The sequence below is a fragment of the Bidens hawaiensis genome, unplaced genomic scaffold (assembly GCF_021521415.1).
Source record: "Bidens hawaiensis isolate Kalapana, Puna unplaced genomic scaffold, B.hawaiensis_p1.1 tig00009385_1, whole genome shotgun sequence".
In the NCBI taxonomy this organism is placed as follows: Eukaryota; Viridiplantae; Streptophyta; class Magnoliopsida; order Asterales; family Asteraceae; genus Bidens; species Bidens hawaiensis.
Window position 1 is genome coordinate 744,590 of NW_027491692.1, and position 17,887 is coordinate 762,476.

General features: G+C 34.4%; 2 protein-coding genes across 2 annotated transcripts; one reads left to right on the forward strand and one right to left on the reverse strand.

The window, feature by feature from the left end:
• Positions 1-4,268: 4,268 nt before the first annotated feature.
• LOC143532170 (exocyst complex component EXO70A1-like) lies at positions 4,269-8,797 on the reverse strand. The gene is made up of 9 exons (XM_077027297.1): positions 8,504-8,797; positions 8,021-8,226; positions 7,705-7,932; positions 7,275-7,626; positions 5,731-5,936; positions 5,444-5,641; positions 5,278-5,377; positions 4,960-5,189; positions 4,269-4,596 (listed from the first exon to the last, which is right to left on the reverse strand). The coding sequence occupies exons 1-9, from the start codon at positions 8,795-8,797 to the stop codon at positions 4,473-4,475; spliced, it is 1,938 nt and encodes a 645-aa protein (XP_076883412.1). The 3' UTR covers positions 4,269-4,472.
• Positions 8,798-12,463: 3,666 nt separating this feature from the next.
• LOC143532202 (photosystem II 22 kDa protein, chloroplastic-like) lies at positions 12,464-14,996 on the forward strand. Its single transcript, XM_077027319.1, has 4 exons — positions 12,464-12,760; positions 13,820-13,939; positions 14,040-14,283; positions 14,666-14,996. Exons 1-4 carry the CDS (start codon positions 12,569-12,571, stop codon positions 14,908-14,910), a joined length of 801 nt encoding a protein of 266 aa, XP_076883434.1. The 5' UTR covers positions 12,464-12,568; the 3' UTR covers positions 14,911-14,996.
• The last annotated feature ends 2,891 nt before the right edge of the window (positions 14,997-17,887 follow it).

Sequence of the window (17,887 nt, forward strand, 5' to 3'; positions counted from 1 at the left end):
GTTATGGTTTAACGAAGAACACGGCTCGCCGGAAAAACGACTTGAGTGGACAAATTAACAATTCCAGAGAGTGAGTTAGTGAGTTTAGAGGTGGTGTGCGAGTTTAGTTGGATGCTAGGCTACTATTTATAATACCAATTGAAACGAATATTGATTTATGATGTTAATTACATTCGGCCGATTTTCCGACGGTTTACAAGTTAATTGCAGTTAATTTTTACGATGTTTACGGATTGTTTATTACGCTCCAAAGTTGTTATAACGAATTTATTGGTCAAAACGAGGTTTTAGGCTTGAATTATGATCGCCGCAAAAGCCGCGAGTCGCCGGAAATAATTCATCGTGAAAACGATGCAACAGGGAAGGCTAAGCTTTTCTTTTTATATTTTATTATTATTATTTAAACTAATTTACACTTCTGGCCCCTCAAATTTCAATTTACTTTAAAACATAATTTAAAATATAGTTTCATATTAGACCTTGAACTTTGATAAGTTATAAAAATGTATTAAAAGTTATAATATATATATATATATATATATATATATATATATATATATATATATATATATATTATATTATACCCATATAGTTCGCAAATCGTTTGAATAAAAACTTTAAACTTCGGAGTTTCGCTACTTAAATAAAACGAAAAAGTAAACGAACGAACGAACTATAAACGTAAATCATCGTGAATATTATATTAATGATGAACGTTAAACACGAATACAATGTAACGATGAAACGGTTCGGTTTAACGAATACAAATAAAGATAACAAAATGACGATTGTCACATAGAATACGTGCAACGAAATTAATTGATATATATATATATATATATATATAACAAAACCGAAAATTTCAAAATGGGTCGGGTTTTCGGGTCTGAAAAGTAGCGAATGTTACAAGTCTCAACTCTCAATTTATATAACATGAAATTATACTTGTTTGAAATTCAGTCTACCTTTATATTATTGCAAACAAATAAATATTGCTATAATCTATTTTGTGTTTATCTTAAATCATTTTCTTGACCACCTTGGTTCGGGTCTTGAATATGTCAAATGACCCCCTGGAGTATTATCTAATTTTCTATTAATTTGGACCACAAAAATTGATTGAACCTAACCTACTTTTAAGGTAACTTGTTTCCATGGAAGTGAACATAGCTTAATCATGGAGAGTGTAACCAAGAACATAATCACAACAACTACAATTAAGCTTCTTGAAATCTATCACATATTCGGTTCTCTAAGATCATGCATAATGGGCATTATAAAGGTAGATAAAGCCCTTCCACCACCACTTGGGGCATTATAGGGGTATGAAAGGGCTTTGGCTTTGCTACAATAAAGTCTATATATGTCTTTAAGTGGTAATGATTTAAGAGACATTAATCATTACACATGTTTTCGGCTAAATATCGTCTAATTTGTAGCGAGGGTATCACCATTTAAGCAAAATCTATTTAGTAATATAGTAGCATTCCATCTACTTGATTATTCTTTCCAATCATTGTATCATATTAACTTCAAAATGAACAAAAAGCTTATAAAAGAAATAAAGAAAATGCGGACCCAATGAAGATAAAAGAGGAATTGTTGGCATCTGGGAAAGATCTTCATATGGAGACAAAGTTTCCACAACCACATTCACAGAATTATCAGGCCTTAAGAATATATTTTCAGACTTCAATAAAAGAAACACAATGACAAAATATGTACTTAAAGTGCTTCTTTAGATATCTTTTCCCTTGTAAGCTATTGTTGGATAACCTTTGAATGATTTATTGACAGAAGATACATTTATAATTATATGAACATTATATCTGAATTACTAGACGACTTTTACAGCCGTCGCTCACGGGTCTAGGAGAGGCTCACAATTTTGGTTTGTGGTTTGTCCCGCTTAACTCTTTTATAATAATAATAATAATAATAATAATAATAATAATAATAATAATAATAATCTTTTATCCTTTTACCCTTAAGATTTTAGTTAAAAGTTTTTAACAATGCAATAACTCTTTATTTATGTATATATTATTCTACTAATTCACTCATTGAGTTCGGTCAAAGTAATCAAATACTAACTAGACTCCTAAATAAAATAGAAAACCAAAAAAAATCAATGTTCTTATATATATATATATATTAGTTTATAATTTAAATTTCTTCTCTTGATATATAATCTTTGTATATTTGAAGGTTTAACATGGTACTACCCATGATAATCTTTATATATATATATAAACCTTCTATTTTACTAAGAAATTTTAGATAATATTTACAAGCACTTAGTGCATGAAAAGTAGGGAAGAGTGATGTTAACATTCGTTCAAAATAGCTTCTGTGTGCCATGTGGGGCTACGCTGTAAAAGCAAAAGACTAATGTTTCAAAATTCCAAGAAGAGGTAGCTAGTAAGATCATCTTCAAATCATCATCATGCATCAGCATGTGCATGCAGTGAAAGCAAGTCAGGTAATATATAAGCACGTACCATTGAAGATAGTGATGGGTCAAGAAAAAAGATTATATGAAAACCGTGACGTATCTCACCACAATACAAAACTAAAAACTAGCAAATCTATCTCCTTATGGGTGAAACACAGGAGTAAACATTCACTTTGGATTGGGACAAATGGTGCGGTTTAATTTTATCAATTTCCCGTTGTAAAGGTATTTTACCAGATCCTGTTTCGTTTTAATTTTCTTTTCTCAAATGTACGTTTGGGTTGCTTGCTTCTTGTAAGTTTTTTCTGTTTTTGTTTTCTTAATAATATTGTCACATGTATTTAACCTTATAAAATTAATTGATAGTGATAACTAAATTCTAACAATACTAGAAAAATAAGTACTACCGACAACCACAGTTTGACAAAAAAATCCGATGAATTAGTGACCGATCACAAAAAAAAATAAAAATAAATAAATAAATAAATAAAGGTTAAAAGGATATAATTACACATCGAGAATTACTTGGTAATTACTTACAGATCAACAATAGCTAGGCTAAATGAATATAATAGACTTTTACCAACGGGCAACAGGTTACCCAATATTTGGCATGCTTGGGGAGTGGGGACTAGCCTGGCCCAGCTCAAATGCACAACATGCTACGTGGGCTTTATGCTAGTTTCATATGTTGTGAATAGCTGTATACCCAATTATCCACTAATCAAACTTTGGGTTAGAATTTTGGGCTACATTTATCACGCCCAATTATATAACTCAGTTAAAAGTAAATTTGTTCCAAAATACATATTTATCGCCAAACAAAACTAAAAGATCAAGTTAGACCATTATCTTTTAAAATTGTTTTATTTACTACCTAAACAATATTATTGCCCATGAACTAAGTATTAGCATAAGGTTTGGAAAAGCAAATGTTTTCTCAGTTGTTTACACAGTTACATATGGTAAGAAAATACACCAGATATTAGTGTCGGAGAAGAATTAAAGAACAACTTTTTTTATTATTAAAAGAAGTGTTTTTCACCTGCGGGTTGTTGTAGTTTGTTATTTTTTCAGTTTTAGTATAGATATTCAATTGTATTTTCAGTTGATCAGATTGTAGACACGTTTGTAAACAGAAGTGTCATGCTTCTTTTATAATTGAACATTGAGAAACAAATAGATCAGTTCCTTCTCTACAATGATAATGTTTTTATTCTTTGTCTCATTTCGTTACTGCAGAAGCATAACTTTTTTCATAGATAAATATTTATACTTTAAACGAGATGCGATAAATTTACCTATTGATATGATCTTTTGATTAATTATAAATTCATCCATTTGAATGTTATCCGCAGACAAATCACAACATTTCACAAATTGGCAAGTTTTATAGACAAGTATAATTATAAATATTTATACTTTCTTGTCCATTGTACATTTTGATCTTTAAGAATCTTTCACGGTAATGTCTCGCGCTCTTTAGTGATATAACGTTAATGTATATTACAACTGGAGATATCACTACCACGTAAAGGAGTCTTTTGAGACGGGTGTGGGGTATCAAATCCGTCACTAAACTTGTGTCTGTATGCGATGAAAATCATTCGTTGCAATGAGATCGAAATTACGATGGCTTCATTTGGTTGCTTATTTAGCTATAGGTTTGCAATCAATAGTTTTTGTGACAAAATTTGCAAAGGAGACCATGTGCAACGGTTTGGGCCTTCTTGGGCATAGAGATTGCCCAATAGATTTCGGCCCGAAACAGAACAACTCGGTTCATATTTGATGGCACAACAAAAAAACTCGCACTTCTAGTGTTCTAGGAAATTAAGCAAGAGGGATCTAAGGCATGAGACAAAGTTGTAATATAAATCTTTGAAAGAATATAAAAAGCCTGGCATTTCAACAATAAGAATGAATGGAAAATTCACCATTCACCGGTTTATTCATCTCATCTTGTAACTAAAAAGAATATATAAAAACTTTCATTTCAACAACAAAAAAGCTCTCATCAAATCAAACGCTTTTGCTCTGGCGCTACTTTGCCCTCGAAAAATTCCGCCAACATTCTCTCAAGATCCTCTGGCGTGAATCTAATGTATTTTGTCGGGTTTTTACCGCCCTCAATTAAAGGTCTACATAATTACAAAACTTGATCATGTTACTAGATAAAAGCACAATATATTTAAGCCTAAATAGACAGACAAATTGAGTAACAGTCAAAGCAGCGTCTCAAAAAAAAAATTAAATATTTATGTCATTTTATTACTAACCTAACTTTTTCATTAATATAATAATGAGTTAATTACTAGAATGGTCCCTATAATAATGACAAATTGAGTAACACTCAAAGCAAGTCAAACCTTTGGGTAGTATGTTCTGAAAGTTGAAACTTTAAGGTCTATGGTTGAATTAAGACTAACCTCAGTCAGTTTTCTATTTAAGTAAAAGAACCAAAATACCGATTTATAACCAAAGGGACCATTTATAAAACATACCCGAACCGTTTTCTGAAGGCTCTATAGGCAGGTAAAAGGACTTCGGCTACAGCCAGTCTCAGTGACTCGCGTAACTCACTATCAGGAACGGTCCATTGAGATTGTCGTTGATGTAATTCTTCAAACTGAGTATTAAACGCCTTAAACTTTTCTTTAACCGTGGCTCGAGACACCCCAGTCGTGCTGATCCCGTCACTGGGTGCACCCTGAATCGTGAAGCATTGTAGTATCTGATAAAATCAAAAGTAACAACAATTAGCATAGTTCGGTTAGGATTATTAATCAACCAAAAATCAAGAAAAGTGAAGTGTAAAAAACCTTAGACCAAGAAATTCTTTTATACTGATTTGCATGTTGTTGCACCACCCTTCTGTGGATTTGGACCCAATCATCTCCTAGCATATCCTTAGCTTCAGACCTGAAATAATAAAATGTGTTATTCGCTTAAGAAATAAAATGCATGATCTGAACAAAATGAGGCTACCTTCGCACAGATCTAACAATGTAGTGAATGTTATTCATCATAAATATCTGAGTCAAAGCCTGATCTTTATAATATTTAGATTTCCCATCTAAATTATTTTGCAAAGCCTGCATTATTCGTGTTGTTATTTTCGCCAGCTGGGCATCTGGATCGATTTCTTCAAACTCCAGAAACAGTTGCTTCAATGTTGACTGGTAACTGTGTTAAACAAACCTTAAAAGTCAACATGTTAACATTAATGGCTACATTTTACTTGTATTTATCAAGAATGATGAATAAGAACTTACTCAAATAAGAACTTGACATAATTGATAACATAACTAGTTAATGGATGCACAGTTCCATCTTGCACGGCTGTTTTGGTAGCATCTTTATCAACCGCTTCTTCGAAGTCAACAAAAGTCTCTTGAGCCGTCTCTGCTAACCGTTTGGTCAGAGCAGAAACAGATTCCCTCAATTCAGCAGCAGAAATGCTTGCATATAATGTATTGAACTGTAAATTACAAACTGAATTCATAATGTGAACGAGCCCGATCAGTATAGAGAAAAGTGTGATATTAGATAACTATCCCTAACTTCAATTATCTTTTTCATATATTCAGAACTCCAAGAACTTCAAACAACCAATCATTTTTTCCTATTCTACTTATGCTATAAAATAATGTCATTTGAGGGTAGTTTTGTCATTTACTATATTTAACTTTGCGATTACATATATGCAATCCCAAGTTTACATATATGTGTAATAACAAATTTACGGACGTGTAGGGCTGTTCACGAACCGAGCCGAACCGAGCGAGCGTCTGCTCGAACTCGGCTCGAATTGAAACCGAGCGGCTCGGTTCGGTTCGGATTTAAGAAACCGAGCAGAAAATTGATGCTCGAACTCGGCTCGAATTGAAACCGAACGGCTCGGTTCTGCTCGTTTTCTGCTCGATTTTCAACCTGTAATTTAAATAAAATTATTTCAAGCTTAAACACCACCGTTTTCAAATTTCAAAGACACACAACAAGTTTAACAAATACAAATATAAAATTGTTTCGTTCAAAAAACATACAAACATCTAAAACTCCAAGCATCATGGTGGCTCGCTCATTCGGAACCAACACCTTCTTTTCAATTGCTTGTACACTCTTTCGGAACCAACACCTCAATTTCCAGAGTACAACAGGATTCGTTTCCTGCTCAGCTCCTTCCGATTCAAGCTTCAACGGAGTAACGCTCTTCTTATTACCGTCCGGAAACGTAACCGTCGTGGTGCAGACGGCGATTGAGTGGATGGTGATGGTGGCGGAAGAGTAACAGCAGCCGGAGTCTGGAGTAACAGCAGCAGGGGCGGCGGACTGGATCGGGGTGGACTAGATGTCTGGATGTCTAGGTTTTTAATATATATGTTTATATATATTATTTAAAAATGTTTATATATATTTATTAATAAAATCTTTATTAATAATAACGTTTTTTTAAAAATAACAAGAAAGTTATACTATATAAATATGTATTTATATATATATATATATATATATATATAAATTAAAAATATTCGAGCCGAACCGAACCGAGCAGGCCTTTGCTCGTGCTTGGTTCGTTTACAGATCGAACCGAGCCGAGCGGCTCGTTTACAATCGAGCGAAAAACCGAGCGAGCATTTTCCGAGCAAAATCCGAGCGAGCGGCGAGCGAGCGACGAGCGCGAGCGGATTGAACAGCCCTACGGACGTGTAATCATAAAAATACATATAACATTAAATATATAGAAACTAGAAAGAATAAATAAAATGATCGGTTGTTAAGAGTTCTTAAAATCCTGGAATGTGTGTATAATTAGTACCTCTGGTTGAACTTCTTTCATAATTTCATACATATCAAGAAGAACAAATAACTTTTCAGGCGATCTTTTGCTTTTGGCAATAGCTTCTCCAAAGCTTAAAAGTAAAGACACGGCGCTTGCGGTTGCTTCTGCAAAACATTGATCCATAAATGAGTCCATCCCTTCAAAAACTTGATCAGAGACTTTTCTTTCTGCAGCAAATAATAACTTAACAGCAATCCGAACGAAATGAATCCAATTTCCAATTTTAGCCTCCAAAGCCTCCCATTGCATCTTTTGCACATCATCTTTACCAAGCTTTTCTACTCCAAGTTTCTTAAGACTACCCTCCATACACGCAGACCGAGCTTCCCTAAATTAATCACATTATGAAAAACTGATGCAAGATTCAGAATCTAGCATCTTCAATGATCATGATATTAAGTGCTACCTATAAATAATAAATACTTGTTGTTGTTGGCCAGTTTGAGTCATTTGTAGAGCTAGATCATGTAACAATGCTATAACTTTAGAAGATACAAGTGTCGGAGGGCGGTAAACAACATTCTCCGCACTTTTATTATGATCCGAAGGGTTTTTCTTGCCACCTTCTCCGGCAGTCGATGGCCTGAGGGACGCAGGCAAGCAGTCCAAAAGCCTATCAGGTTCCACCGGTTTACTGTAATACAAATAAACACATAACTCGTTAATCAAATAACTATTATTAACATAAACAAACACATAACTTATTATTATTCGATGTCTACCTGCAAGAGGTTAAAAGTTGTCTGAATTCTTCTTCAAGCATTAAAGAAGCCTTTTGAAGCAAAGTAGTGGAATGTGTAATGACTCCAATGCTGCTTTTAAGGTTTTTATTAGTGCTGAAAAACCTAACGATTTGTTTGAGTTGATTAACTGCTTCTAAATAACTCTCTAGATCTTCATGAGGACCTCTCATAATTTCAGCCTCAGCCTAATCCATGCATGCATATGAATATACGATGGGATGAGATCCGGTACAAATAAAATGAATTTACTAAATATACAAATAACTAGAGTAATTACAGTTTTGAACTAGAGTAATTATGTTATAAAAGATAAAATAGTTAATAATAATTACTCTAGTTATGTGTACATTTTTCGTGATAAAAGTCATTTGTATTTTATCAAAACTCAGATAATTCGGTAATGAATTAAACACATATATATCTTTGATTAAGATTAATAAAGTAATTAATTAATGAAGCTACCTGTTTGACGAGATCGAATTGGATCAAAACGGCATCGGCAAACTTTAACGTTTTGTCGATGTTTTCATGCGCTTGCCGCATCGAATGCGTTTTAATCTGCGTCGGTCGCATGGCGGTTTCGAGGGCGGAGAGGCGGAGATCGAAGGAGCCGAGAATGGAGGTCATGCTGTCGGTGATGGTCTGACTCCTGGCCAGACAATCCTTCATTGTAGTCGCTCGATCACGTAGGGTTTCCATCGTCAGATCATTAAACCCTAATTTCGATTGATTCTTTTGCAGGTTGCTTTTTTCCATTTTGGAATCGAAGACGGTAATTGGAAGAAGACGATGCGGAGGACTTATATACGTTCGGGGTTACCCCTGGGCCCCACACTTGGCAAAAAACGATTTTTTAATAGTTAAAAATTTAAAAATGATCCCGTAACACATATTTGACCCGTTTTGAAATAAACCGGGCGGTTCCGGCAGTTAGAGGCCGGAGCGGATCAGGGGTGATCCCAGTCACTATTGTTTTTCCGCTTACTAGGGTAATTTTTTATTATTTTGTCTAAAACTTTTTATAGGTATCAAGCACGGTCATCTATAAAGTATTAGGTCTATAACTTAGTTCACCGCTATGATTAAATACAAGTTTCGTCACCTGATGACTAGCAATTGGGTAAGCAATCAGAAAATATGGCTGTTTACTCCCTTTTTTTATTTTCTTTATAACTTTTATTCGTTGAATCTATTTTTGATATTAACTACCATTACCAATTTTTATTATCTATATAGAGATTTTTGTATTTCTATGTTAAAAAGGTTATATTTCCACGACTGCTAGTTTTTTATATTCTTTTGTAAACGTATATTTACTGTTCTAGTAAAAATTAAAACCAATTATTATAGTGACCGGTTTTTAAATCCGATCCGATCAGTCTGTGACCCAAGACGGCGTTTGGGTCGTTGTTCGGCCCGGTTATGAAAACATATACTTGAATCTCTAGCAATTGTATCAAATCTTTGGAATTTGTATATCAATTTAAAGAAAATGCTATTACTTACGTATAGTTAGGGATAAGCATTTTCGGTACTGATTTGGTTCCGTTGGTACCGACTTGGTATCAATTTGGTACTGTCGGTACGAATCAGTACCAAATTTTTAGTTTTTGGTATCGGTACGGTACCGGTATTTCTCGAATTTTGCATGAAATGCCGGTACCGTATTTGTACCGAACCGAACATTTCGATACCAGTACCGATATCAAATATTTCAAATTTTTGGGGTCGATACCGGTACTATCCCAAGCTCATCCCTACATACAGTTATTGCTATACAACGGTTATACTTATGTAAAACTTACTAGCGGTATATTTGATGCCAGAACAGAAGCATTCAAATGGCTCATGGCACTTTAAATCAAAGACCGATAACTGAACCATTGGTTTCAAGAACAAAGTTCTCTTTTAATTAAAATTCAATCAAAAACCGAATAATACATAATCTTCAACCTTAATTTATACTAAAATAAAATTAGATAAACTTGGAAACAAGATAAACACAAAATATTAAAAGATAATAAAAATCAGAATTTAAATTAAAAGATGCTTCTGCATCATACTCCTCGTCTTCGAAAAAACTCGTCCTCGAGTTTCGCTTTCAAAACAAAGCCGCCTGGGTCAAACAGAACATCAACCCGTTTCCCACTTGTTATTATCATCACGACCAGTCTAAATACCTTGACTTCACCGGTTACCTCACCCAATTTCGGACCTGTACCACCTTGATAGAAGGAATTGCAGAATTGTGACTCATTAACAATCGACGGCCAACTAACAAGAGTCAACTCTTGAAGTTTATTTAATGGTTCCGGGTCAGCAATATTGTGAGATCCACCATTTGAAATATATTGTGGAGTTTCTTTTCTGTTAAAACTGGACAGCTTTTTTACAAACATGGAATCCATGTCTTCTTTTGGATCCACACTTAGTTTATTTTCCTTTGAAAACCATTGCACACCATGCACTTTTAATTCAACCTCACGTGCCTCAAGCATAGGATGTAGTGATCACCATCCTTATCCTTAACTACCGAGATACTTTTATCCACCGTCAAAACTATTTCCTTTTGAGTTCCCGCCATAATAGGATCTTTAGTCAAATCTTGTTTCACCAATAGAAATCCGGATTCAATAAAAGGGACAACCATGGAGGCACCAGCGACTATTGTAAAACCCTCCTCTTTAATAGAAACATTATTCGGAACCACATCAACAACACTAACCATACCACCATCAATACCCCCGCAAAGAGCTTGTTTCACATCTTCATAAATATCAGCCTCATCTTCATCAAACCTCGGTCCGTCTTCATCCAACTTCGGACCTTCTTCTGATACACACTCATGATAGATTGGTTCATAGAACCGAGGTGGGTGATTGCTAAACGGTTGCTCCTCAACGTCACCACCTTCGTCCCAGACGACGGTGCTCGACTCGGTTTCCGCCTTGCGCATCTCCCGTTTTAATTCGAGATCGCGAACTCGTTTTCGGAGTCGTTCGATCTTCTCAAGATCCCGGACTCGTTGTCGAGGTCGTTTGATCTCTTCAATATCGCAGACTCGTTGTCGGAGTCGTTTGATCTCTTCAAGATCCCATGGGTCAGGATAGACTCCATCGCTGCCTCGGGCGGCGAATCTGCGAATAGTATGTCGACCTTCTCCATAAGCACGTGAATAGAAAAAACTTCTGTCGTTGCCTCTGGCGGCGAATCTACGAGCAAGCAAGTATTCATCCTCACGTCGAGCCATTTGAGAACCAAAAGCTTTGATACCAAATGATGCCGGAACGGAAGCATTCAAATGGCTAATGGCACTTTAAATCAAAGACCGATAACTGAACCATTGGTTCCAAGAACAAAGTTCTCTTTTAATTAAAATTCAATCAAAAACCGAATAATACATAATCTTCAACCTTAACTTATACTAAAATAAAATGAGATAAATTTGGAAACAAGATAAACACAAAATATTAAAAGATAATAAAAATTAGAATTTAAATTAAAAGATGCTCCTACATCAATATTAGTGAAACCTTATTACATAATTAATGTTATAATTAAAATTGTTTTCTGCTATATATTAAGATCGATATTATTCTGCCAATGCCATGTTAGGTCGATGAAAAATGAGGTGTGACAACATCCATAAGTTATTTTGTCTTGATTTTGGATATCAAGTTTATGTTTAACAAGTGTGATTCATTTTCATTTATTTTCCTACAGGTTTTAGAAAAAAAAAAAACAAGAAAAAAAGCATTGCCTTTCGTAGATGAACTATTGTCTATCATCTATTATATGTATATGTATTTATAATTTATTTATATCAACAAAAAAATTCCAGTTTAATTGACGTAGATCTTTTGACCATATACAATGCAATTTAAATATATGGACGTGGAAAATCACAAGGCCTTGCCACATACCTTAAAACCGGATAATCTAGAAAGATCGAATATTTTTTTTATAAAAAACACACAACCACAATATTTTAAAAAATAAAACCTCACCAAGTATATATTTTGAATAATGATGCAACGTATTTTTGAATGATGACATAATACGCCCAAAAGCTTTAGAATAATGGTATTTTGAAGTTGTCTTAAACTTTTAACATGCATTGAGTGACTAAGTGTTTATGCGATTAGCATTATGTGCATTAAGACCCTGAAGTATACATTATGGAAGCTCCGGTTATTTTCAGTGACCTGACCTGATCCGACTAGACAAAAATATTTCTACAATTACGACAACGGTAAAAATGTAAAAAGCATCTGGTTGTATCTACAAATAACAAAAACCAAAAGGATGCAATATATAAAGATCAAGAAAATGCAAGGGAGGCAAGTGTAAATGCAGATTACAAAGAAACGTGGTCTTCTATTTGGCCTTAACAAGTGATCGTGCCCTATCCTCAATCTCATCTCTTTCTATTCAACCAAATAAACATAAGAAAAACAAGCCCATAATATTTCAAATAACAAATAACATAACCTTTTCTAAGGGAGATCGAAGGAGCATTAATAGAGGATGGCTCAAACAATGTTGTTGTCATCTAACACCTTCATTTCGGGCCAACCGTTGCTTCGATCGCTTAGACCCAAACCTTTCTCGCACCTCTTACTCCCTCCGGGTCTTCTTCCAAACTTGTCTCGGACGTCTACTACATTTTCGAGCCCAGTTGCTCTTTTTAAACCCAAGACAAAAGCTCCCGTCAAGAAGGTTTGTTTTAGTAATTTCATAGTTCATGTTTGTTATAGACTTTAGTCACTAAATATAATGATTCATTATTAACCTTCTAGACACTATACAAGCCTAATGAAGTCACTTTCTGGTTTTTGGGTACTTAGTGTGAGTGGTAAGAGGTGAGCACCGCCATGTATATGGCCACGTATGTAGGAAAGACACTTAAGTCACTAACTCACCATGTCTTATAGCTAGTGAGTGTGATTTTTTACAATTAAGATTAATTATTTTTGACCAATAGCTTATTAAATAATTATTAAACAACTCACGGGATGCCCTCTCATCACTCACCACTCACACCCCGAGGTGTTTCGGTGAGTGTGAGTCCTACTTTATATATAATTACGCTACTTGATTCTCACGAAGTATAACACATTATACATTATAGAGTAATTATATGATTACTCTATAATGTAATTACATAATTGCTCTACCTTTATATATAATTACGCTACTTGATTATTACAATTAACACGTTAATTTTATTTGTACTTGATCAAAACCCAATATTTTAGTTTATAAATAGTCTATAGATAACCAGCTTTGAATTAAAAACCGACATAATCGCATTTACAATTGAAGTGACATATAAAAGTTTATGAAATATGCATCTATTTCTCTGTTTTAAACCTTTTCACTATATTGATTACTAGGATATTATAGCCCATGTAATACACAGGTGGTTAAAAAATATAACAAAAGATAATTTAATAATATACGTAATAACATACCTTATAGATTCATAAGATATAAATAATGATAAATAAAATTTTATAATTCATAAATATATAAAAATCTCATTCAATACAACATTTAAAGTTAAATTTGTAGCTTTGTTAGTAATTTTATAAATGATAATAGTATTAGTTGGCATCCTAGTTGGCTACTCTAATTGAATGACATGTGAATAATTGTTTTGCTTTAATAGTATAGATAGAGGTAGATTGGACAATATGGTTGTATTTATGCTTTATTGTCACACCTCTAGAACTAGATCGAATCGTTTTAATGGAATGAAAAAATATATATACTCAGGTCGTGGCACCCCCTCAAAAGCTAAATGTTGAAGATGGTATTTTTGGCACATCAGGAGGGATCGGATTTACGAAGCAAAACGAGCTCTTTGTTGGCCGTGTAGCTATGGTTGGATTTGCTGTAAGAATTCACTTAATACCTTTTTCTTTAAAGGTCATTGATAGTTTAACAATAACTAGTGTTATACATATTATTAACTTGGTATATATGAGTTATGCAGGCTTCATTGCTGGGAGAAGCAATAACCGGAAAGGGAATTCTATCGCAACTTAATTTGGAAACCGGGATTCCAATTTACGAAGCCGAGCCTCTTCTTCTGTTCTTCATCCTCTTCACACTCCTTGGAGCCATTGGAGCTTTGGGTGATCGCGGTCGGTTTGTTGATGATCAACCCACCGGACTTGACAAGGCTGTTATTCCTCCTGGGAAGGGTTTCCGATCCGCATTGGGTCTTAGCGAAGGAGGTATGCGTTGTTTATTTGATTGTCGCATGGTCGGATCAACTCTTTTCGGGTCTAAAGTGGATTATAAAGTTTTAGCACTTTTTATAAAAACAATTTTGCCTTAGATCCTAACGCGTGAGTATATGATAGCCCATAACTTTTCTATGTGATCAATTTCTAATTGTTTTTTCTTGTAATTGTTTAGTTTTAGTTATAGATTTTGATTACATCAAAATAAAAGGCAAGCGATCAACAAGCTACACCGCTACCCTTTCTGATTTATAAGATGCACAAAACTCCAAATTCCAATAAAACCTTTTAGATGAGGGAGTTGTGATTGAAGATAAAGAATCAAATATGAATCGAGCATGGTCAAGCCCTAATACATTTGTCTTGTTTATAGGTCCATTGTTCGGGTTCACCAAGGCGAACGAGCTCTTTGTCGGAAGGCTGGCACAATTGGGTATCGCTTTCTCGTTGATAGGAGAAATTATCACCGGAAAAGGAGCCCTAGCACAACTAAACATCGAGACCGGACTCCCGATAAGCGAGATTGAGCCACTTGTGTTGTTTAATGTTGCTTTCTTCTTCGTTGCTGCCTTGAATCCTGGTACTGGAAAATTCGTCACAGACGAAGAGGAAGACTAGATAAGTATAAGTTGGGTTTTGTAGATTTTGTTCATTTTATAAGTATTTGTATTGTAACAATTGATGTGTGAAATGTGATTAAGTACCCTTTTAATAAAAGCTAAAAAATAGAGAATCTTATGAAATTCAAATTAATGGAATCAGTTTATTTTCTAGGTTTTATAAATGTTTTAAACAAAAGTCTTGACCACTACAAATATTTTTACGTTAATTTAGTAAAATATTTTAAAGGTTGGTGTTGAATTTATCTAGCAACTTATCTATATTTTATCTAACAAGTTTAACTTATAATGCTGTATCTTATTTTCACGTATAGAACAGATGATAATAGGGTTTTCATAATGCCAACTAATTGTTGCCTTGTCGGGGGAGATATTAATCAATAGTGTCAACGTGACTTGTGATGTCCAAACTTCTTTATTTTTTTTAATTACAAACTCTCTATCTCTACTTTAAAATTACACATGTTGTTACAATCATGAAACTTGAACCTAAATATTTAAAAAAAAGATTTATCTAACACAGGAGTACCAGGCCAAATACCATTAGCGTTGTAAAGGGCAATTCATCTTACTATAACTGAGGTAACTCCGCATATTATATACAATGACATAAATGAAATTAAGTTATGGTCAAATAGAGTTACTTTTCCTTAGGAGTGAGATTGTCATTAATAACATGGAAATTTATGAGTGACATTTGTTAAATTATTAGTGTGAATTATTATTGATTAATTTGACATAATTTGAAACATTAAAATCATGTCTTCTTAAAAAAAATAGATCTTTTAATAACACTAACGGTAATTTTTGATATATGATAATGGAATGGACAACTAAATGGAATTGACGACGGAATTAAATGAACAAGGGAATAAAATTGATTATTATCATTCTATTACCCTGTTTGGTTAACCAATGAAAATGACATAAATAATTTCTTTTAACGAGCCGATCTCGAGTAGCTCGGCTCATTTGCACCCCTACTCATACCCGACTTATATAATAACAAGGACTGTATTTTTGAACTCCTTGACACCATGTTTAATTCTTAAAATCTATTGTTTATTCCAACTAGCTGGGTGTCCACGCGATGCGGCGGGGTGTGCGCACGACTTGACACTAAACACATAGTCCGTGTAGGTACATACATCACCTGATGATGACAGTGCACACGTGGCCCGAAATTGGACACATAACTCGTGCAAAGCCAGCTGCGTGTAATCGGAGATTGAACACGCGTAATTGTACCAGAATGCACATTACCGACATTAAAACATGTTTAACCCATACCACGCGTGTAATTCATGCCTATTGTCGGTGCAAGGCCATGGGTTGAGCGCTTACCAAATTGGGTTATGTGCGTTACCTGGTGCTTGGCACGCGTTTATCGGCCCTGGTACATGTAAAGAACGGCTTCTGCGTAACCGGTGACGAAAATCAAAAAGCAAACCTAAAATATATAGTAATTTCAAACAAACCATTTTTAAACCAACCCGTTTTGACGCCAAACCCGTTCAGACTTGAAAGTTTTCTGACCTGGCCCCTTTTATGACTCGAAACCAAATCAAATTAACCATTTTTTTTGTATCGACACGTTTCGACCCTGATCCACTTTTACAAATGACACGAGCTCGCCTGACTTAACCTACTAGCGGTTCTAAACGGTAATCACGTAACATGTTAACTTTTTAAAACTAAAAACTATACCAATATCATACTCAAATTAAAAAGAATAAAATGTTGTTTTTATGATATAACTTTTTGAAAAAATATTAACGTGTGAAAAAATTATGACCGTTAAAAAGTCATGGGGTAGTTGGTTTGAATAAGGGGCATATGTGTAATTACAAAAAAGGTAGTAAAGTCGAGGAATCAAAGTTATAAGTATATTTTGAAAGAATGAAAGTTTACACAATAGTTGTATAAAGATTTAATTACCCATAATTTATATATTTTTAATACATTATGTGTTGTACATAAAGCAATGAGTTTGGCATCTCTTAAAATTTATGAGGTCCCTAACTCTTGCTTTATGTATAGTATAGATATAGATAACTAAAGGTCGAGTTATTCTCAAATGAGAGGATTCATACGAAGCTGATTCAAATTCAGTAAAAGTCTACTTGGACCAACTACATGAATAGAAACATGAAACAAAAAAAGTTATAAACTTAAAAAAGAGCATAACTTAGGCTAACAATAGAGTTACTGGGTTATAAATAGTAAAATAAAGGTTTCGACATACAAGATGATATGGCAAACTCTATGGGGGTGGTTTAGCCTGGCTGTCAGTCAAGTCCCAGATCGATAATCAAACACCAAGTAATCGAATAAGTCTCGTTTATACTAATCAGAAAATATAACTCAAAAAACTGATTACAACTCTCAAATCCTAACTCGGTTTGACTCTTGATGAACCCTAACTCGGTTACACCAACTTCTCTTATTCTAATGTCTAACCATAACTCGGCTTATATAGACTAACCAAACTTGCTAATCAAGACATTACCAAATATATAAAACCCTAATAATTCTTGGGCAGGGCTTTACACTTGGGCCAAACAACAATTGTGCCAACAATCACCCCCCCCCCCCAATTGTTGTATCCGACTCACCCAACTCACCCTCTAATTTCCTACCCAAAATTGGCGGATCTTCAACTTCACGCTTATCATCCTTTGCTTGATTCTCCCCAGGTTTTTCTTGATCTCTTGCAATATTCTTTGGGCTCCACCTAGCTTGAAGTAACACTTGCTTCGTTTGATCATTAGACGCCTTCCCTTGGGCTTGAATCTTTTCCTTGACCACACGTTTAAGTTCTTGAACACTTTTCTTTGGACTTTGAATTTTGGAACCTGGATCTTTGATTGGAATCTGACTCGTAACCAGCTTGTCTTCTTTCAGTCCAATACTTTGAAGATCCCGACCTGCAAAATTCTTCATTCCAACAATAGCTCGTTTACCGGGACTTGTTA